This window comes from Mirounga leonina, unplaced genomic scaffold (assembly GCF_011800145.1).
Source record: "Mirounga leonina isolate KUSES-001 unplaced genomic scaffold, KU_Mleo_1.0 Mir_94, whole genome shotgun sequence".
Lineage (NCBI taxonomy): Eukaryota > Metazoa > Chordata > Mammalia > Carnivora > Phocidae > Mirounga > Mirounga leonina.
This window is the reverse complement of record NW_023270855.1, coordinates 33,700,170-33,723,040: the sequence shown is the minus strand read 5'-3', so window position 1 is coordinate 33,723,040 and position 22,871 is coordinate 33,700,170. Positions and strand designations below refer to the sequence as shown.

At 35.3% G+C, this 22,871-nt stretch overlaps 1 protein-coding gene across 33 annotated transcripts in view; it reads left to right on the top strand.

The window, feature by feature from the left end:
* The window catches only part of SLMAP (sarcolemma associated protein), a 162,204-nt gene that overhangs the window by 104,579 nt on the left and 34,754 nt on the right, over nucleotides 1-22,871 (top strand). For 4 of the 33 annotated variants that reach the window (XM_034998037.1, XM_034998039.1, XM_034998025.1 and 1 more), the window contains exons 10-12: nucleotides 1,701-1,869; nucleotides 7,078-7,140; nucleotides 21,007-21,066. In XM_034998037.1, the coding sequence (XP_034853928.1) occupies nucleotides 1,701-1,869; nucleotides 7,078-7,140; nucleotides 21,007-21,066 (292 nt within the window). Of the gene's footprint in view, nucleotides 1-1,700; nucleotides 1,870-1,955; nucleotides 2,007-2,486; nucleotides 2,538-7,077; nucleotides 7,141-21,006; nucleotides 21,121-22,871 lie in introns of all 33 variants that reach the window. The other 29 variants (XM_034998041.1, XM_034998042.1, XM_034998032.1 and 26 more) reach the window with 15 other exon arrangements.

Genomic DNA, 22,871 nt, shown 5'->3' with positions numbered 1-22,871 from the left:
AACACACTGGATAGATTAAGAGGTTAGGTATTGCTGGGGGCGCCTGGGTGGCTCAGTCGTTGAGCGTCTGCCTTCAGCTCGGGTCATGATCCCAGGGTCCTGGGATCAAGCCCCGCATAGGGCTCCCTGCTTGGCGGGAAGCCTGCTTCTCCCTCTCTCACTCCCCCTGCTTGTGTTCCCTCTCTCACTGTGTCTCTGTCAAATAAATAAACAAAATCTTAAAAAAAAAAAAAAGAGGTTAGGTATTGCTGAATAGTTGCTGAATAGTTGTTGATGTAAAATTTGGTAGTAGTTGAAGTTTGTAGTAAAAATAAAATGCCATTTAGCCCAAACCCCATTGCCACAGATAATTGAAAGTCTGTAAAAGCTGACATATTTTCTCTAGATGGAAATAAATAGTACTTCACAACAGGCATCTTTTAATATATAACAGGAAGTAGATGTAAATCAGCAAACCGGGGCACCTGGGTGGCTGAGTCATTAAGTGTCTGCCTTCGGCTCAGGTCATGATCCCAGGGTCCTGGGATGAGCCCTGCATCGGGCTCCCTGCTCAGCGGGAAGCCTGCTTCTCCCTCTCCCACTCCCCCTGCTTGTGTTCCCTCTCTCACTGGGTCTCTCTGTGTCAAATAAATAAAACTTAAAAAAATAAAATAAAATAAATCAGCAAACCCCAAGATATTTAGACTTTTTAAAAACTTGAATCTGCTTAACCGTGGGCAGCCCCAAAGGCAGAGCCCAACTACGTTAGTTCTGGAACAAGGCCAGAAGTAACCTTGGAGTCATCTGTATGGACCCTCGTAGCCTCCAGGGATGCTATTAACTGCTTCAGCTGCAGCTCCCTGTAGCTCTAGGGCATTTAGGATAAGGACAGGTGAGGCCATACGTAATGTCAAGTTGGTCCTTTAAATGTTATAACTGAGTTTGTGAAGACCCATCTTTAAATAATTCAAACCATGGAATGAGTGACTAGAAGACACATACTTGTTAGAGAAGACCAGGGCATCCCTCCCTCTCTGTGGTTGGTGAACCTGTAATAGTTTTAAAGGTTGGTCTTATTAAAAGGAGGTCATTTTGAAAAGTGCTTATTATCATCATTCCTTCAACTAAACACAGTTTTGTTTAAAATATCAGAGTAGGGCGCCTGGGTGGCTCAGTCGTTAAGCGTCTGCCTTCGGCTCAGGTCATGATCCCAGGATCCTGGGATCGAGTCCCACATCGGGCTCCCTGCTCGGCAAGAAACCTGCTTCTCCCTCTCCCATTCCCCCTGCTTGTGTTACTGCTCTCGCTATCTCTCTCTCTGTCAAATAAATAAATAAAATCTTTTAAAAAAATAAATAAATAAAATAAAATATCAGAGTAAGTTACATTTTAGAACTTATAAGCTAATTTAAACAATAGTAATTTCAGGGGAAAACCTTACATATTTCCCTCTTGAAAACTGTGGAGTTTTTCATTTTGACCCCCTTATCTGTATGTATTAGGCCTGTTTGCCTGCTGCAAGTTTTTTTTCCCTAGGTGATAGGGAAGCATGACTTCAGTGCAGACCACTTTTGACATTATTTTGACATTTACAAATATATTCTATAATATTGAATATTCTCCTTAGAAGTTTATGGTGAATAAAAGCAGTCCTGCTTTAAGCCTCTGAAAGCAAGTTCAGACTTTATGAAATAACTGAAATTTTTTTTCTTTCTCAACAGGTAGCAGAGGGAAAACAAGAAGAAATCCAACAGAAGGGACAAGCTGAGAAAAAAGAATTACAACATAAAATAGATGAAATGGAAGAAAAAGAACAGGAGCTCCAGGCAAAAATAGAAGCTTTGCAAGCTGATAATGACTTCACCAATGAAAGGCTAACAGCTTTACAAGGTAAGTTGCTAATCCAGAAGTTGATTTGATTTGATTTTTTTTTCTTTTATCTGTGAAATATCTTTTTCTTGGACTTTTATTTACAGTACGGTTAGAACATCTTCAGGAGAAAACTCTTAAAGAATGCAGCAGTTTAGGTAGGTGTGTTACCCAGTTTCTTATTTAAAGCTGAATTTTATCATTGGACTTTTGATGTTTACTCTCTCATGGGGTACTTATTTTAAGAGGAATATTTTGTTTTAGGTATAAAGTATCTACAGTCTTTCAGAAAATTTCCTTTAAAAATATGCTTGATTGCCACCAGTGGGCACCATTGTTTAGTCCTTGAGATAAATGAAATTTCTGCATCTGAGATGCTCTATTTAGAGATATTTAAATAAGAAAAATAAATGTACAGCAGGATCCTTTTTCTTTTGAGGTTTGTTGGAAGGCAATTGTAGCTTTTTCTCTGAGTCGATAGAAAATGTCCAGTTGAGCCCTTCTTTTAAAAACAAATTTAAAGTGTGCTATACTGTCTTAATGTTAAGTAGGAATACAAAATGCCATGGTTACACTTGAGACCAGTTTTAAAGTAACACTTTCTTTGATCAGGCAATGATACACTGTCTTAATCCTAGGGATACAAGTTGATGACTTCTTACCTAAAATAAATGGGAGCACAGAAAAAGGTAGTGTAAAAAACTTAAATGTTTTTCTTTCATGGTACCCTTTTACTATTTAAGCAGGATAGAGAGATCAGCGTTTTAAGGTTTTAAGTGTTTGGAATGAAAAGCATGCAGTTCATAGACCATTGAATCCCAGCTTTAAAAAAAAAAAAGCTTCCCTTTATTTTGTAATTCTTAATGCTGTGATTTTTGTTTAGATATCCCTTATTATATGGAAATTTTAATTATTCAAGTAACAGGAAAATTATAAAGTTCAATTAGCGTTGGTTTATACAGCATAGTATAGCTTTCTCCCCAGTATATTTTTCAAAGAACTCGACTACAATTTTCTTCCATCAAGTACTGTTTCCTGAAGATATTGGGCCTCCATTTTCAATTAATTATTAATTATTAATTTCCATTTTCAATGTTTGTATCCCGCTCCATTCCCGGCCAAGGGTTTACTTAACAGCGCATTGAGCTCTTGGATATGTCATAGAAACTGCTTTCTTTACACTGTACATCTATTTCTTTAATCAGAAAAAACAGGATCAGTCATTTATGCTGTCTGAAAAGTCATTTATTAGTTAATGATTAGTTTATTGGGACCCTTCTTTCTGGATAGCTTGCATTATCTCTTGCCAAAAATGTATAGCTACTCTTGGTTTTCCTGTTACTGACTGCATGGGGTACTTTTTACCCAATGGCTTGTACATTCCTTCAGTTGTGAAGATTCCCATTCATCCTCCCCCATTTCCATCCATCCAGCATTAATTGAACACTAGCTGTGTGCCAGATCCTGCATTAGATTCTTTAAGTACAGAATGAATAAAATTATTTTCTGTGTTTACAAATCTGTGTATCTCTCATCTTAGTTTTTATACAGAAGTTAGTAGAAGATATCAAGGTCAATACTTCTTATTAAATATTTTTTTCATGTATCAGGGGATATCTTTATAGTTATTGGGGCAGCAGCCAACTCTGATAAAGTTAGGAGGTGCTTTTTTGTTCTTGTTTTTGTGTGGTTGGTTTTCAATCAGGAACCGGCAAGATAGGCTCAAGTAATCATGTATATGTGAGCTGTAAGCTCAAGACCTAATATTACATATAATCTATAACAAATCTTGAAACTCTAAATTAAAAATTATTGTCATTCATCATTGTTACTTGATATTCTATATGTGTTTTATAAAATACATCTACATTTTAGAATTCCAGTTTGAGTTTCAATTCGAGAATTTTTTAAAGGTGTAGTTTATATTCATTACTAATATTACTAATTTCTGTTTATTAATTATATTTAGCAAACATATATAAAATGACTTAATCCTCACCTTCTAAAAGCTTGTCATCGTTAAATGAATTTTTATTTTTTGTTGTCATTATTTGCTTTTTTTTTTTTTTTCTCTTTTTGGCATGAGCACTTTTTATTCCAATTCATCACCATTTTGATTTAAGCATGTATTTATTAATAATGTATAACTCAAGCTCGGAACATGCTTTTCCTTCAGTTAAGAGAATCCCTTTATATACACTAAATCATCTTTATATTATTTTAGAGTTGTCAGATTACTGCTTAAAATTTTTTGCCAATTCCAAGTGATTTAGATGAGAATAGTTGTAGACAACTCCTTGATTTAAGACTGAATATTTTGGATACTTCTTACCATGATTGTTTTTTCCCCGCTGGTGTGTTTGGATTTTTAGTGGTGATAAACTGAGTGGTGTGAGAGTGACCTACAGTATATCTTTAACAAAACGGGATAGTAAATATCTTGATAATGCACAAAAACTTCATTATGCCAGATTTAGTACAGAGTGACTTTGGAATAAGATGAGTCTGTTCTGAATCATTTGTTATATAATAACAAACCAGTTATCAAGCTTTCTGGTATTACCAAAGCCCATAGCCACAGTATGCTATCAGGTATGACTTTATCTAAAATTACTCTTTAAATAGTAGAGAGGGAACCAAGTATAGTTTTAAGAGAATATTTTAAAAATATCTGGAGATGTTAAGATTAATGCTGTTTCTCTAGTAAACTCTGTTTTTGAAATTACTTAAATCTAAAGTAGCTGCTTTATATATATAAGCACAGGTTTTATACTATATATAAGCACAGGTTTTATACTATAAATTTTTTTGTATCTTATCTGATAAGCATAATTTGAATATGTCTTAGTATAGAAAAGCACTGTCTAATAGAAATATTGTGAGAGCCAATATATATAATTTAAAATTTCTGGTAACCACATTAAAAATATAAAAAGAAACAGGTAAAGTACTTTAGTTAATAATGTATTTTAATAATGTTTAATAATATATTTACTTTAACCCACTATATCAAAAATATTATTTTAACATGTCACCAATAAGTATTTCACATTCTTTTTTCCTTAGTAAGTCTTTGAAACCAGTATATATTTATTTTACACTTACAACATATCTCAATTCAAACTAGCCATTTTTTCAGGACTCAGTATCCACATGTGTATCAAGCATGTGTATTGGACAGCACAGGTAGTATAGAAAATCAAAATTTATAGGAAACTCATGTATAAATAAAACACATTTTAAGTATCACAGTTCTCTCTTTTATTTCTGTATCTGTCTTTTCTTTACATTTCCACAGCCCTATTTGGGATCTTAGACATGCCTCCCCTTCCCCTCCAACTTAAGTATCTGATTCTTTTTGCATTATCAGGGACATCTTTTATAGTTGGCAAAGTGAATTCCCAAGGGGCTGAATTCAAGTAATGAAGCATTGAAAGTGTCGTGATCCAAATCTTTTACATATACTATCTGAAAGACTTTTCTCTCATATTTTAGAAAATGCCTTTGTAGAAGTCATATATATATTTTTGTATTAATCTTGCATTTTATCTAAGCTAGTATTTTAAATATTTTAATCTAGAGTCCAGATATTAAAATCAGAGTAGATAAAAGGGTGATTTGGGGCTTAGTGAGTGATGGTGGGATGTACTGCATTAATAAATGTCATCTAAAGTCCTGTGATGATAGTCTGAAATTTTTGTTTCAAATAAGTTCTATTAAGTCCTTTAGGTTAAAATTTGGTTTCAAATGAGTTTTCTTATTTAACCATGATGTTGTATAGTTGGAGTTCTGAAAATATTACCATAGCTTAGGTAGGATTTATATAAAACAACTTTTGATCATGGTAATTACTATTTAACTGAGGGCTCCTGTTTTGGATTTCTTGGCTCCAATCAGCAAATGCTATTTATTAGATTTTTTTTTTTTTTAATTACTGTTGCAGGTAGCCTTTTTTTCCTTTTTCTTTTTGGGGCTATATTGTATCTCTGTGTAGTGTAACTATATACAAATATATACAACTATACACACCATATTACACATATGTGTGTGTGTGTGTGTGTATATATATATGTAAAATTGTTGACTGGAGGCTCTGTACACCATGTAAATAGATAAAGGAGAATGACAGATTTCAGTAGGAAGGTAAAGGAGGTGGCATTAAAAAGGATATCAAGAGAAGTTGTAATGTGATCAGAGTAGGAGATGCCTGCCTCTCAAACAAAAGTTGAGATGATGAAGGGTGAGGTGGGTTGAAATGAGGAGAAAAGAGGCTTTCACAGTCCAAGTGGTACTAACTCATGTCCTCTTTGACAGCTTTTAGTGCTTTCACACCATCCAGATAGTCATCATACTGAGATATATTTTTAACATTGAACTTCCAAAGTCTATTTAGTAGTTTTGAAAGATCCAGAGTTATAATTGAAGGATGTTATCCAGATTCAGAAGGTAACTCTTTGGATCAATGTAAATAAAGATTATTGTAAGAAAAGGGTTGAAACTTGTCTTAACTCCTGTTAGGTTTTAATTCTCTCCCCTTATTAAAACAAAACAAAACAAATTCTGTTTGACCTGAGCAAAACCATTTTCCAGACTCTTATTTTAAAATGTATAGGCATTGACTTTAATCATTTGGGTGGAGATAAACAATGTAATATTTTGAGAGTATATAAAGTACAGATTAAATGACTCAAAGGGAAAGCTTATTTGTGAAATGAAAGTCTAAAAATTGAAATGTTGCATCATTGTCTTAAAAATTTTAAGGCATTATTTTATGGTGTTCTTAAAATATTTATCTTTTGCCTCTTAACTAAGAAAAATAGCTTTGAAGAGAGACTTTTAGAAGACAGTTATCAGTTAGAACAAATAATAAAATATAAACATTATTTACAGGTATTTATTAAGCTGTCATGGAGAAAGGTGTATTTTAAAAGTGGGAGAAGCTTTTTAAAGCAATATGTCTATGGTTTTCTTGAGCTCTTTGGATAGAAACTGTACTTTTAAAAGCTACCCATTCAGAGTACAAATCAATATTATATAATAACAGTTTTCAGTCATTTAGCTTTATTTAACTCCTAAATATGTCTACTATTAATATTTAAAATATATTAAACTTTTATGAATCTTATTCAGAGTTACTCATGTTAATACATTTCAGTTTTCCTACCTTTGCTGTTGGTTTTCAAAAACAGCAACAAACTATATCCTTAAAAGTGTTTCTTTCTTTATTAGAGCACTTGCTTTCAAAGAGTGGCGGGGACTGCACTTTTATTCATCAATTCATAGAATGCCAGAGTGAGTACAGAGTATTTTTCACATTGATTTTAATGAAGTCAGGGGCAAAAATTGAAAAATGAGAGGAAAAATGAAGATCTCAATGTGTTTGTTATGGTAGAAGTGCATTGAGGGCCATCTTCAGACAGCAGCGATACTTTTCATACTGTTTCGGCTTCTCTCTTTAGAGAAAATTTTTTTTTTTTTAAGATTTTATTTATTTATTTATTTATTTGAGAGAGAGAATGAGATAGAGAGAGAGAGCATGAGAGGGGGGAGGGTCAGAGGGAGAAGCAAACTCCCCGCTGAGCAGGGAGCCCGATGTGGGACTCGATCCCGGGACTCCAGGATCATGACCTGAGCCGAAGGCAGTCACCTAACCAACTGAGCCACCCAGGTGCCCCCTGGAGAAAATTATTTTTGTGGCATTTGCCTTCAAAGATGGATTTCATATTGCCCACAAAAAAGAGGAAGTTTCAAGCTTTTAAATAAAAAATTGTTGTTGAGCAGGGAATAAAATAGAATGTCAAGCACCTAAACTTTCTGTGTGGACACTTAAGAGGTAGTAGTAACGTTAGCCTGTTTTATTTAAGTTCTAGTTCTATCACAGATTTGCATTTGAAGTTCTTAAATAAATTTCTTAAATGATTAAATGAAGTCAGGAAAACAGTGGTTTTGTTTGGGCACTCAGATCTGAAGATGGCCCTTAGGGTAGTAGGACCTTTCTAGGGAAAGAGTAGCAATAGATTGTCCTACAGTCTGACATCAACTGCCTACCCCTGGAAGGCTGTCTTTAATAATAAAGATAGATAGGTTGGCTTTTGAGGTGATTTGGACCTCTGCTGAATTCTGAGTGAAAGTATCATGAATTCCTTCTTACTTGAAAATCACGTGACTGCTTATTTTAAATCATGAGGTTGTGATAATTCTTTTGGTCTTAGTGATAATTAAAGGTCACTATGTGTAATAAAGATTTATTGATGACATCTGTACTTTTTCCTACCAGACATACAATACACTTTGTTGAGCATTTTTCTCTCCCTTTTCACTCTCTTTTTGAAATGAGTGACTTCCCATTTTTTATGCTCATGAGTTCATCTTGTAGACGGGCAAGCATATGTGGTTCTCTCTCCTCCCCACACACACAATCTCAGGAGCACTTGAGGCTTGTAAGTGTCACACCTGGTAATTATAGCAGACAAACTCAGTAGATCAAATGTTACACTCCTTGGAGATGCCTTAAGGAAACCTGGAATTTCATTTAATAGTTTTAGAAGAGCTTCTGTTTTTGTCCATTTTAGAGACTATGATGTTGAATGTCAGTTTGATATTATTTTGAGGAAAACTAATAAATATGGCATATTTCTTTGTCTTTTAAAACTTTTTTATAGAGCAAAGATTAATCCAAGTTTTTGTTACCTTCTGATTACTAAATTTCACTTTTATGGGAAATTGGCACAGGGATTTGGATCAAAATAACTGGAACCCACTGAAACCAACTAAAAACAGAATATAGAGTCTAAAATATAAATCTTTAGGAGAAGGATTTTATATTAGTTTTATTACATATGACCATTTTTTAGTAAGTTATTTTTATATTAAATTTTTGTGACTTGTATTTTGAGCCCAAAGAAATAAGAACAGAGAACTATCAAAAAAAAGACTAAGTTACAATTTGAAAAAATCATTTAAAATATTATTATAAAATATGTAAAATATTGAGCTGTAGTTGTAATATAGAACGATATTTGTTTTACATGAAGAAAAAGATACTTGGAGGGGCACTTGGGTGGCTCAGTTGATTAAGCGTCTGCCTTCAGCTGAGGTCATGATCTCAGGGTTCTGGGATCGAGCCCCACATTGGGCTCTCTGCTCCTCAGGGATCCTGCTTCTCCCTCTCCCTCTGCCTGCTGCTCCCCCTGCTTGTGCTCACTCTCTGTCTGTCTCTGTCAAATAAATAAAATCTTAAAAAAAAAAAAAGAAAAAGATGTTTGGAGATTTTTATTGTGTCATAGTTATGAGAGGCAAATGGACCAGTAAACATTCAGATATAGAGCAAGAGTTATGTAAATTATAGCAGTCCCCTCAATGGGGATATTAACTAATAAAATTATGTTTATAAGAACTATGTAATAGCATGGGAAAAATGTTAAATGTGGTACATAGGGAAAAATTATAATATAAAATCCTTTTCTTGTGGACGAAGAATAAACCTAAGAACAAAAAATAAAATTAGAAATAAATAAATAAAATTCAAGTATTCCTGATGTCTGAATCCATTGGGTTTCTAAGTGCAAACAGAGGAAGTTTGGACTATAAATTCATATAGCTAGGGATATAGCCCATTATCTGAATCTGTTCAGTTCCTGAGTTTTGGTAACAAGTAGCAAGGGTTTGGTTAATGAGGTTACCAGTTCTATTTCAGAAATTTCCAAATCTGTTGGCTCCTTAAATTTGGATAGCCAGAGTTGGCATACTAAGAGTTAACTCTGATTTCTTGTCAGAGGGGATGTTTTCATTATTTTATAACAAGCTGCTGCTATAGAAATTGTTTTGTTTAATAAGTATTATGGCGAGCAAGACAAATTCAGCAAAAATCATACCCAAGTGAACTTTTGAAACAACTTTGGGTTATTTTTTGATAATCTCACACAAATTTTTTTGCCATTATTTTCATTGATAGCCATCTTGAATTGATTTATAATTTTGACATGAAGTTTACATTCAATGAGCAGTGACACTTCATATTCTTATTTCCAGTCTTTTGTTTATTTTTTTTTTAAGATTTTTTTATTTTTAAGTAATTTCTACACCCAACATGGGGCTCAAACTTACAACCCTGGGATCAGGAGCTGCATGGTCTACTGACTGAACCAACCAGGTGCCCCTTATTTCCAGTCTTTTAAAAAGCAGATGTTAAGTACCTAGATTTCATTACTTACTGTGCTTGTTGTATAACCCAGTTCACCTTGTTTTTTTAAAAATTAGAAAGCAGGGGTGCCTGGGTGGCTCAATCGGTTAAGCATCTGACTCTTGATTTCGGCTCAGGTCGTGATCTTAGGGTTGTAAGATTGAGCCCCTGTGTTGGGCTCTGTGCTAGGTGTGAAGTCTGCTTCAGATTCTCTCTGTCCCTCTCCCTCTGCCCCTCCCCCTCTCCCTCCCCCTCTCTCTCTGTCTCTCTGGAAAAGAAAAAGAAAGCAAATAATTCACTTCATAGGATTCATAATGTCTATTTTTAATATAGTAACAGATTTTTTCAGTTTATGTATATGAATCCATAAGAGAACGGTATAGTTGTTGGCTGTCTCCATTTATAAGGTGATTTTGACGAAATTAAATGAGTTGGAACACATTTCAATTTGTTTTCCTTTTATACTACAAGAGACTTTTTTTTTAATTCTCTTTTAGGAGAAAAGCTTTTAATCCAGGCAGAGAGATTGGATTTTGAACAGATTAAAATATAACCTTTTACTTAATTCCAGAACTGAAGTAAATTTTCTTTGTAAAAATATACCATATAAAATCTAGAATTAACAATTAACTTTAATAAAACTTGCTAAAAAGCTCTAGCAATATTTTCTCTTCAGGGATTTGGGCATGAAGTTTGATTTAAGCAGAATTCCACATTCCATGTTCCCTGCAAATTTTATTCAAGGTTTACCATGTAAACTTAACAAATAGTTAAGACTATTGTGTTCTGCTAAAGATGCTTTTTGAGTTAACAAATTGTGCACCTCTAAATCTGTTTCATATATATCCTGTGAACTCTGTCACTTGATTGACTTATATGCTGAGTGCAGAGATAAAGGATAAAAGGTGGAGAATCTCAGGACATGGAGATTCACCTCATGGGCATAGAGTGGAAGATTCCCTTCTCTGGACTGCTGTCTGCACTTTTAATTCCTTTTGCTACTGTTTGGATGAGGGCAGAGGCATCACAGTTGGGTACCAAAGAAACTTTCTTCTGAGGTCTGCTTTGTACAAACAAACTGTCTCCACCCCAACAGGTATCTTCCTTTTGATGATTGAGTTAACAAGTGCCCTGAAAGAAACCTCATGTCTTCGTATTCTTAATCCATGGTTACTATGAGATTTAATGGTTTTTATTATTAGGCAAAAGTCTAATTCTCTTAATATTTCATGTCTTACTATTTTTTTTCCTGATTTAAAAAAAAAAAAAATCTTGGGCGCCTGGGTGGCTCAGTTGGTTAAGCGACTGCTTTCGGCTCAGGTCATGATCCCGGAGTCCCCGGATCGAGTCCCGCATCGGGCTCCCTGCTCGGCAGGGAGTCTGCTTCTCCCTCTGACCCTCCCCCCTCTCATGTGCTCTCTCCCTCTCATTCTCTCTGTCTCAAATAAATAAATAAAATCTTAAAAAATAAATAAATAAATAAATTTTAAAAATCTTCTCCCCGCCTCCAACTCCCCTTTTGAAATTACAGTCATTATCTGTATATGTTTGTCTCATTCCCTCCTTTCTCGTAGGGCTTTGCTCTCACATAAAAATTGCCTTATTTGGAGTAATGCATTGAATCAGTGTTGCTCTGTGACTGTTTACTTTTCATCACTCTATGAGATCAGCCTCTGAACAATCTCAGGAATAAGCCTGATTACATATTCTACTTGAAACAGATTTTTAAATTTTAAACTTTTATTTCTGTAAGCCAAAGCAGTTTATTTATAACCAAGAATAGGAAACACTTGGTGTGGTTCCCTGCTCTTAGTAATTTATGTCCCCATTATAGGAAAATTCTTTTTTTTTTTTGAGATTTTATTTATTTATTTGACAGAGAGAAAGCACAAGTAGGCAGAGCAGCAGAGGGAGAGGGAGAAGTAGGCTCCCCACTAAGCAGAGAACCTGATGTGCGGGGCTCAATCCCTGGACCCTGGGATCATGACCTGAGCTGAAGGCAGACGCTTAACCGGCTGAGCCACCCAGGAACCCTATAGGAAAATTCTTGAATTTAAACTAGATGTTGCTAATTCTTTATTTCTTTGAATTTGGAGTTGTTGACCAATCTAAGATATATGGGAGGGTTTTGTATGGTGTTTATTTGTGCCAGTCATTTTTCCCAGTCGGCTAGTTTTCCAACATTTCTACGAGGTTTTCTCCCAGCATAACTGCACAGAAGATAGTCTTAAATTTATGCCAACAGTGTTCTGACATGTAGATTGTTCCTTTCTTTAAAAAAGATCTGTTTCTGTATTCTTGAAATTGGTTCGTTTCCTTTAGTTTCAGTCTGTCCTTAATTCTCAATTTTTTTTTTTATAAATACCCCGTGCTAACCGATATGGACATTAAGGAGGGCATGTGGTGATGAGCACTGAGTATCATATAAGACTGATGAATCACTGAACTCTACCTCTGAAACTAATAATACACTGTATGTTAATTTATTGAATTTAAATTAACAAATCTACCTGTCACTCTAAAAAAATATTCTCAATTTTTTTTTCTTTCGTTCTTCCTTATTCTCAGGTTTTAGAACAAGTAGCTTCTGAAACTGTTTTTATGAAAAGGTAGACTATCTTCTATAGCAGGACTTGCTTTAACTAATTTTATTTTGATGCAGAAACGAATCACCTTGTGAAAGTCTGTATTATTAAAGTTAGGCCTCCCCTGTAAGGTTCTAAAGTTCTATTTCTACTTTTTGAACTACTACTCTGTGAAGGAAATAAATGGTTGGCTTGATGTTGAATGCTGATTGTTAATTTTTACTTTGATTGTATTTGATGTTAATTCTAATCTCAGTTTCTTTGCTGTATTTCCTTTTAATGACCTTTTAGGCGACTGTAGCTCATTTTCATCTATGATGTTTAGAATTGGATCAGAGGATTCTTGACATAAATTCCCATTTGGTCCCTCACTGGCAGTAGGACTCTGGGCATTTTAACCTCTTTAAACCTCATTTTCCAGGCGCCTGGATGGCTCAGATGGTTAAGTGTCTGCCTTCGGCTCCGGTCATGATCCCTGGGTCCCAGGATCGAGTCCCACATCGGGCTCTCTGCTCCTTGGGAGCCTGCTTCTCTCTGTCTCTCTCTGTCTGTCTGTCTGTCTGTCTCTCTCTCTCTCATGAATAAATAAATAAAATCTTTAAAAAATAAATAAATAAAATGAACCTCATTTTCCTCATTTGTAGAATGGGATGGTAGTACCTATGAAGTAGGTCAAGATAGTAGTTACCTTTATGGGGTTTTCATTGGAACAGGAATTGTAGGAAGCTTTAGGGGGTTGTGGTTAGGTTCTGTTTCTTGATTTGAGTTGTAGCCATATAAATATTTGCTTTAAAAAAAAATTATTAACCTGTACCTATGTGTTTTGTGTCCCTTTCTGTGTGTTATTTTTCACAATAAATAAGTATGGTTTAGGGCCCCTGGGTGGCTCAGGTGGTTAAGTGTCTGCCCTCAGCTGGGGTGGTGATCTCAGAGTCCTGGGATCGAGCCCTGCCGTCAGGCTCCCTGCTTAGCTCTGCCTCCCCTCATGCTCACACGTGCGTGTGCGCTCTCTCTCTCTCTCTAATAAATGAATAATTTTTTTTAAAGTATGGTTTTAAAAGAGCAGAAAATGAATAATTATCTCTCTAGAATATCCCTTAAAAAGAGGGAGTTTTTAAAAAGAAAGAATATCCTCTACTTTATCTTTCAGTTGTGCCAAGCCAAATAGCTCTTTCAAGACCTGCTTTTATCATTACATGGAGGTTCTCTTCTGAGTCCCAGAGTGGTCTCTGACTTTTAGTACTCCCAAAGAATTGAGGTGTCCACCCCAAGTTTGAGAACCAGTGGTTAGAAACTTTTTTTTAAGTAGGCTCCATGCCTAGTGTGGACCCCAACGCGGGATTCGAACCGACAACCCTGAGATCAAGAGTCAGGCACCTAATTGACTGAGCCACCAGGTGCTTTTTATAAAAGTGCCAGAAGCCCCAGAAGCTTTTTATAAAAGTGTTCTTTTCGGGGTGCCTGGGTGGCTCAGTCGTTAAGCGTCTGCCTTCGGCTCAGGTCGTGATCCCAGGGTCCTGGGATCAAGCCCCGCATCGGGCTCCCTGCTCGGCGGGAAGTCTCCTTCTCCCTCTCCCACTCCCCTGCTTGTGTTCCTGCTCTCGCTAACTCACTCTCTCTGTCAAATAAATAAATAAAATCTTAAAAAAAAAAAAAAAGTGTTCTTTTCCTCAATTATTTATGTTTTAAAAAATATTTTTAGAAGATTTTATTTATTTGAGAGAGAGAGCACAAATGGGAGGGAGGGTCAGAGGAGAGGGAGAAGCAGACTCCCCACTGAGCAAGGAACCTGACACAGGGATGGATCCCAGGACCCTGAGATCATGACCTGAGCCAAAGGCAGATGCTTAATTGACTGAGCCACCCAGGTGCCCCTTTTCCTCAATTATTTAATTACAGGCCACTAATGCTTCACCAGATTTGAGAATATAACCTTAAATAACTTCAATAGTGACAATAGCAGAAGGTAATTATTATTTAGCACTTTGATATTAGTACTGTGCAAAAACATTTTGCATATTTAATTCTTAGTTTTTTAGAATGAGGAAAACATTCAAATAATTTTTCCATATTTGATCCCTTTAAAAATGTTCAATTCATTCATTCCGCAAATCTGTATTAAGCATCTGCATTGTATATACCAGGCCTTCTTTTAGGTGTTGGGGGTATAGAAATGAACAAGACAAGGAAAGCTTTGCCTTCATGGATTTCACATTCTTTGGAGCAAACAAAAACTAATAAACTAATAACATGTCAGGTAGTAATAAGTCCACTGAAGAAAAATAAAAGAATGTAAGACCATAGGTAGCCAAAAGGTACCATGTGGGATTTGAACAGATTTGGGACTAAGCTGAGTAAGGTGTACATGTGTCTTGGGAAGGAGTGTGTGAGATACAAACTATGAAAACCGGGACTGGTCTCAAATTGGAGCTTTAGAACAATAAAAATGTCTTTTTTGTGTGTCTGTGTGATAAAGGGCCAGATAGTAAATATTTTAGGCTTTGTGGGCTATAACGTCTCTCTGTTACAACTACTAAAACTCTGCCGTTGTAGAGGAAAGCAGCTGTGGACAATACATACATGAATGGACCTGGCTGTGTCCCTCTAAAACCTTATTTACCCAACAGGCAGCAGGCTGCATTTGGCCCTGTGGGACTGTACTTGGCTGACCCCTGGGCTAGATCATGTAGACGTTGTAGGTCATGGTAGGGACTTCAGATTTTGTTCTAAGGGTGAGCATTTTGAGCAATAATTTACTCCTAAGGTGTGGTTAGAATTTTTTAAACAAGGTGGTGCTTAGATCTTCAACATACTAGAGAAAGATTGTAATGGCTTTCAAAGTCTGCATTTATATTATTTTATTATTTGCTATATTCATGTAACAACATTTGTAAAACCTGTTTTATGTGTCGGCATTGTGTTGGGAATTAAATTATTGATGAGCTACCTCCCAGCTTCCACTAGACTCTAAATTCCTACATTTAACACGTTTATCTTGGTAATAATCCATGAGGAGTACCTAGTATTTTACCTGTACAGAGTAAATATTTGAAGGAATGAATGTATTCCTCAAAGAGTTCATAGTATGTTGGGAAAGGTAGACAAAAATAGATAGCTGCAGTGTAGCTTATTAGAGATAGGAATGACGGACTATGAACGAGAAGAGACACCAAATCCATCCAAGAGAAAGGAAGAGAAATTCCATTTTAGACATGGTGAGATGAAGTTCCCAAGGGATTTCTGGATGAAGATGTTTGGGAAGTAGTTAGACAATAGTGTTCTGAGACCTAAGAGAGAGAGCTAGACTAGACATCAACATTTAGAAATTATGCAAATGTAGTTAATACTATTTAAAATGAATTTTTGTTGTTGTGACAGAGATCTTGAAGATTAATACTTTCTTTTTTCTTGGTAGAGCTATAAAAATTTTGTATTCCAAGCAAATAATCGGTTGTTATGTTAAACCACGAAGTTTTGGGGTGATTCGTTAACGGTCATAAATAACTGAAATAACTGTGTATACTTTAATGATACATAATCAACCCACTGTTATGATAGGCTTTTTAACAGAATTAAAGTGATAGCTTCTCCATTTACAATGCAAAGCAATTTAATGGTAAGAGCTATAAGGGCCCTAAAATGATCGAAAGCCTCATGAAGTTGATTTAATATAGAGCTACCCAGAGTGCCTGGTCACATGCCCACCTAATGCATAATGACTGCATCTCCATAAGCAACATAATAATAAAGGTTCTTTTTCTTTAAAAAAAAAAAAATTTGTATTCCACTCCCTCCCTAAATACAGACAATGCTGCATTGAAAATCTTTGTACAGTTGTCTCTTTCCTGAGTAATACACAGAATAGGGGCTGTGGGTCAGAGGACATGTGCTTTCAACATTTGGATAAGTTCTGTCAAAATTGCCCTCTAAAAAAAAAATACCAATTCACACTCCCACCAGAAGGACACAAGATTACTCACCCCTCCTGGTATTGAATGTTTGCCAAACTGATGAGCGAATAATGCCACGGCATTGTTTCAGCGGATAGACCATAAATTTCACATTTACTGGACATTTGCTTTTCTTGGCCTGTGAATTCAGTGTTGTTATTCTTTGCCCCTTTTCCGCTGTGTTGTTTGACTTTTTCTCATTCATTTTTGGAGGGCCTCACATCTTTGCCATCCACATGCTCCCTTTCCTTCTTCCGTGCTTTATTTTTCTACATAATCTCCATCTGATATACTACTTGTTTACTTCTTTATCATCTCTCCCTCCTCACCCCATTAGAATGTAAGAACCAGGAGGGCAGGAATTTTGTCATTTGTTCATTCTAATGTTTCTAGCACCTAGGAGAGTATCTGGCACATAGTAGGTACCCTCTAATTAGTTGTTCAATGAATGAATAATAACCTTTTATCTGCTCTTTATTTTTTAAATATTTTCTCCATGTCTGTCACTGGCCCTTTACCTGTGTTGATAGTGGGTTTGATCAGAAAATTTTAATTTATATGAGGTCAAATCTATCTGTCCTTTCACATACGGCTTTTGTGTTCTGCATTATGCTTAAGGTCTTTTTTTTTTTTTAACCCTTTGATCCCCTTCACCCATTTCTCTCACCCCCATGCCTCCTGCCTCTGGCAACCACCAATCTGTTCTCTGTATGTATGAGCTTGTTGGGTTTTTTTAATTCCACATGTAAGTGAGATCATATGGTATTTGTCTTTCTGTGTCTGACTTTTTTATTTCACTTAGTATAATATACTCAGGGTCCATCCGTGTTGTCCCAAAAGGCAAGATTTCATTTTTTTTATGGCTGAGTAATATATATATTTCTTTATCCATTCATACATCACTGGACACCTAGGTTGTTTCCATATCTTGGCTACTGTAAATAATGCTGCAGTGCACATGGGGGTGCATATATCTTTTTGAGTTGGTGTTAGAAAAGAAAGTAGAAGAGGGCGCCTGGGTGGCTCAGTTGGTTAAGTGACTGCCTTCGGCTCAGGTCATGATCCTGGAGTCCTAGGATCGAGTCCCACATCGGGCTCCCTGCTCAGCAGGGAGTCTGCTTCTCCCTCTGACCCTCCTCCCTCTCGTGCTCTCTCTCATTCTCTCTCTCGCAAAAAAAATAAATAAATAAAAATTTTAAAAATTTAAAAAAAGAAAAGAAAGTAGAAGAAATATTCCAGAAAATATAACAAAAAAGACAAGAGTTGGCTTGAGGTTTTATTTAAGAAAAAAAAAAGGGTGGGAAATTTAAGAAAATTAGGGAATTGGTCCTGGAGCTCTAACATCTGAATAATAAGATTTCCAGGGTGTGGGAAGGGAGAGAGTAGGAAAAGAGGAGGAATGAAAAAGAGAAGAATTTGTCAGTGAAATAGAATAGAAGGTAATTCCCCGGGATTGAAGATAATGAGCTTCTAAACTGAAAGGACGCACTGAACGCTCAACACAATATATTTTAGAACACACACACTAAGCCAGACACAGAAATTCACATACTGTGTGATGGTATTTATATGAAATATCCAGAATAGGAATTCACAGAGGGAAAGCAGACGAGTAATAACTGGGGCTGGGAAGGGAGGATGGGAAGTAAATTCTTAATGAGCATGAGGTTTCCTTTTGGGGTGGTAAAAATGTTTTGGAACTGGATGGAGGGTGTGGTTGCATAACATTGTGAAAGTACTAAATGCCACTGAATTGTTCTCTTTAAAATGATTATTTTGTAAGAGGACATGTATTGAATGGAGCGCTGGGTGTTATATGCAAACAATGAATCATGGAACACTACATCAAAAACTAATGATGTAATGTATGGTGATTAACATAACATAATAAAATAAAATTTAAAAAAATAAAATGATTATTTTGTGTTATGTGAATTTCACCAAAAAAAGAAAAGAAAAAGACCATGTTCTGAGTATATGAAATTTAAGAACACCAGGGATAAAGAGACGATTCTGAAAATTGCCAAAGAGAAACAAAGGATCTCATACTCTATTAGTCGTAATAAACTAAATTATAATATAGCAATAAATAAGCTTCTGAAATCTGAATGGCTTAATTCCACAAATATTTTTTTGCACTCATGCTACATGTCCATGGTGAAGGAGAGAACACTGTTCCATGTTGTTATTCAGGGATCTAAGTTCATGGAGGCTTCACCATCTTATGATAAAGAATTTTGCCATCTCAGCACATGGTTTCTAGAATGGAGGGAAGATGGAAGTATAGAAAACTTCTACTCTTTCTTAAATGCTTTGGCCGTGGCTAGAACCAGTCATGTGGACCTTCATTAGTGCTAGGGTATTTGGAATATTCAGTCTCCCAGGTGCCCAGAAAGGGCAGGCACAGCAGGCTTTGCTGAACACAGGAAGTCTCTACCATGCATACTGAGGAACAGGACTCACCTTCTCATTTGAAGCTAGAAGACAGTGGAACAATGCTTTCAAAATTTTGAAGGAAAATTATTTCCTGTAGAATTGTGTATCTATTTAAACCATCAGTCAAATGTGAGAGTAGAACACTAACATTTTCAGAGGAACAAAGTCAAAGCATTTACCTTCTGTCAGCCCCCTTTCAGGAAATTAACTGAGGATATGTTACACTAAAACAAGGGAATAAAACAGGATGAGAAAGATTTGGATTCCGGGGGTAGGGGATTTTGGATACAGCCCAGACTGGAGCAGGAATATTAAAGGGCTGGGGGAAGGGATGGACGGGGATATATAATGTGATGGATTACCTGATATGTTTGACAGTATTGAGAGTTTTTATGGTTCTATAAGAACTCGGGCAAAAGAAAAAAAAAAAACAACTTGGGCTATGTTTGAGATAGATATATAAAAAGTTAGTAAAATAAAACAAGGTATTGCAAGCTCCAAAATCACTACATATTGTATAAGAAGGTACAAGCAGAGAAATATAATTTTAGCATATGACTCAAATATAAATAATAGTCATATTATACATACTGAGTATAGATGGGCAAAATGTAACTCTTAGGAGGATGATAGTAAAAAAGGACTCTAAGTCCTTTTTCAGTCATCTATAAGAGATTGTCAGTAAATAGTGTCTAAAATGGAAAAGTGAAGAAATAGCAGTATTTTACTTAGAAATATAAATATGAATACCAGAAGAAATGGCTTGAAGTTAAAAGTTGTTGCTTAAAAAAAAAGAAAGAAAAGTTGCTTCTCTGGGAAGTGAATTTCAAGAATGGAGTAGAGTAGGACAGAAGATGGGAAGGACAGCTTACATTATACATCTTGTAGGACTGCCTTTTAAAATTATCTAAATCTATTACTTTGACTTAAAAAAAAAAGATTTAAGGAACAGGGGCAAACAGTGCCACATACTGCAGAGAGCCTATACAAAGTAAAAATTATGAAAAGGAGCCATGGCCTTTGGCAGGGAGGAGGTTATAGTGATCTTGGAACAGTTTCGGTGGTTGAGTGGGGGGCATAAACCAAACTGCATTGGGTTGAAGAGTGAAGGAATAGAGAAATGACTTCACATACTGCAAAAGTGTAAATTCAAGGAGACCAACTGACATACAGGATTAAATAAGGGGATATACAGAACAGATATCCTTCTCAGTAAAATATAGAATATGGAGATCTGAATTTAAATGAATTATAAAGAAGCTACATTATACATTTACAGAGAATCCCCTATAAAACAAAACAAAACAGTATTTGTTTTAATATCTTTAAAAATGATTCATTTTAAGGATGCCTGGGTGGCTCAGTCATTAAGTGTCTGCCTTCGGCTCAGGTCATGATCCCAGGGTCCTGAGATCAAAACCCTGCATCGGGCTCCCTGCTTGGCGGGAAGCCTGCTTCTCCCTCTCCCACTCCCCCTGCTTGTGTTGCCTCTCTCCCTGTCTCTCTCTCTCTCTGTCAAATAAATAAATAAAATCTTAAAAAAAAAGATTCGTTTTACTGAAGCATGTCATATATGCATCTCTGCTGAATTGTATCAATAGGGAAAAGTAAACTATTGGTATAACATAATTTATATTACTTCTTTATTTAAATAAATACTTTTTCAGAATTCCTTTATTTCAACTTCATATCCTTGATTTAAAGAGGATTTCTTTGTTTATTCTGAGTCCTTTTTTAAAAGGTCTAGGCTTTTTAGATAAGGTAAAAACTAATGAAAATTAAAGGCAAATTGCCCCCCTACCCCCAGATTTCTGCATTAATCTCATTGCTCTATTATAGTTTGAGTTTTCTTAGTTCTCCTTCCAGCTTCAGGTTTTTGTACAAGCCTAGTCATGGGAGTAATATTATCATCTTTAAATTTGGTCATGGAATGTGTTACACTGCCCCGCTCAGGGAAATGCTACTCGGTTTGGGCTTGGATAGTAACATTTGTTTTCTTTGGCAGAGAAGCTGATCGTCGAGGGGCATCTAACCAAAGTGGTAGAAGAAACAAAGCTTTCAAAAGGTTCGTTTTCTGTTGGTTTTCTGTGGGTTTTGACCACTCTTTTGGATAATGGAGGTTAGTGTACATTTCCAAGGTCATAGTATTTTAACCATCAATTTATTTCTTATAGCTCACCAGATGGCAATCCAGTAACAGTATTAATATAAAATAGTTGGAGTTCTGTCTTAAGAAGGATATCTTAATTAGAAAGTTTCTTTTTAAATGGGTATATATATGTATTTTTTCTTAAAAGTGCTTGAAATATGTTTTGTTAGGTTTTAAAAGATTTGTTCTGATCTGTCTCACTTCTAGCATTATTTTCAGCTTTGATATTTGGTATTTGTTATATTTGATAAAAAATTTTAATTAAACACAACATAAATCTTTTTTGAAACAACAGGTGAAAAATGCTTGCCGTTCTATTTCTGTGATTATCCTACCTTTAACGTTCCTTATGAAATTTAATATTATCTTAATTTTTGGCATATCAATTTGATTTAAACAAAAGTGATTATGTAGCGTCTTCTTACATTTATAATGGGTAGTCTTAAAATTGCCTGAAATAGTTTATTCTATTAGTTCTCTTCTGTTACAATTGTCAGAGAAGAAAAGTGTGTTTTAAAGCATTATATTGTCAAGTCACTCTTATGCATTAGGGAAATTGGACAAATAAATTTGGTATGATATGCTCATTATAATTTTAGGACTTTCATCAGAACCTACTAGCATAAAGTTTATAAGTAGATTCACAATCTTTTTGGTCAGTTAAAACAATGAGTGATAAAAGTTTGGAATACTCCATTTCAGTACATTCTGTTTTATGAAACTAACTGGATCCATTTTGGCTTTTAACAATATTTAAAAGGAGAATGTTATTTCAAGTATCTGGTGGCTTCCATTCTGAATTATGTGCATGGCAGATGCCATATTTGGGGAAAGAATGCATAGAATATGCATCACTAATATTGTTCTGGCAAACAGGCATTGGGTTTCAGAGCAGTGAACTATTTTTAGTACATGTGGCAATTTATTTCATCTAATTAAAGTGAGATGAGAACAGATTTTAACATAGCTTTTACTTCACCACCCAAATGCCTATGCAGATTAGTTGAATAGCCAGCACACTGAAGTGGAAGTAGAGCCTTAGAAAAAAAATCAGTCCTTTAATTAAAGAAAAATATCTTGCTACTTTAGTGCTTCTATTTAATGCATTCTGAATTAGAATATATTCGCTTGAAATTATGTGATGTCATTATTGAAAAAGATTTGTGCCATCTTTACTGATTTACTTCTGAAACCTGGATATAAAATATGTGTTAAAAGCTTTAAAGAGCATGCATTTTGATCCAGCAATTCCACTTCTGGGTTTTTATATTAAGAAACAAATTGGACAAATATGCAAGGGTATTTGCTTCAATGTTTTAAAAGCAAAAAGAGGAAAACATAAATGTCGAGTAATGAGGGCATTTATTAAATAAATAATAGCAAGTAAGTCCATGCAAGTGAATAAAATACATCCTTTAAGAATAATAATACAGATCCAAGTTTTATATACCCAGAGATTTTTCTGTCAGCAGTCAGCATTTTTTATAAGCATTTCTCAAAGTTAGCATGCAGAGCAGAGGTACACTAATCCTTGTAACAAACTAGATGACTGAGATAAGTTACATTTTAAATGCTTTGTATCTGGCTATAAAGTATTTCTTTTGGATTTGTCTAAGTTGTTTTATTTTTAAAAGCCTTTCATGGGTGATGTTTTTGATAGAATTTCTTTTCTGTATTGAAAATAACAGTTGCTAGAGATAGCCAATTACCAGGTATTATAA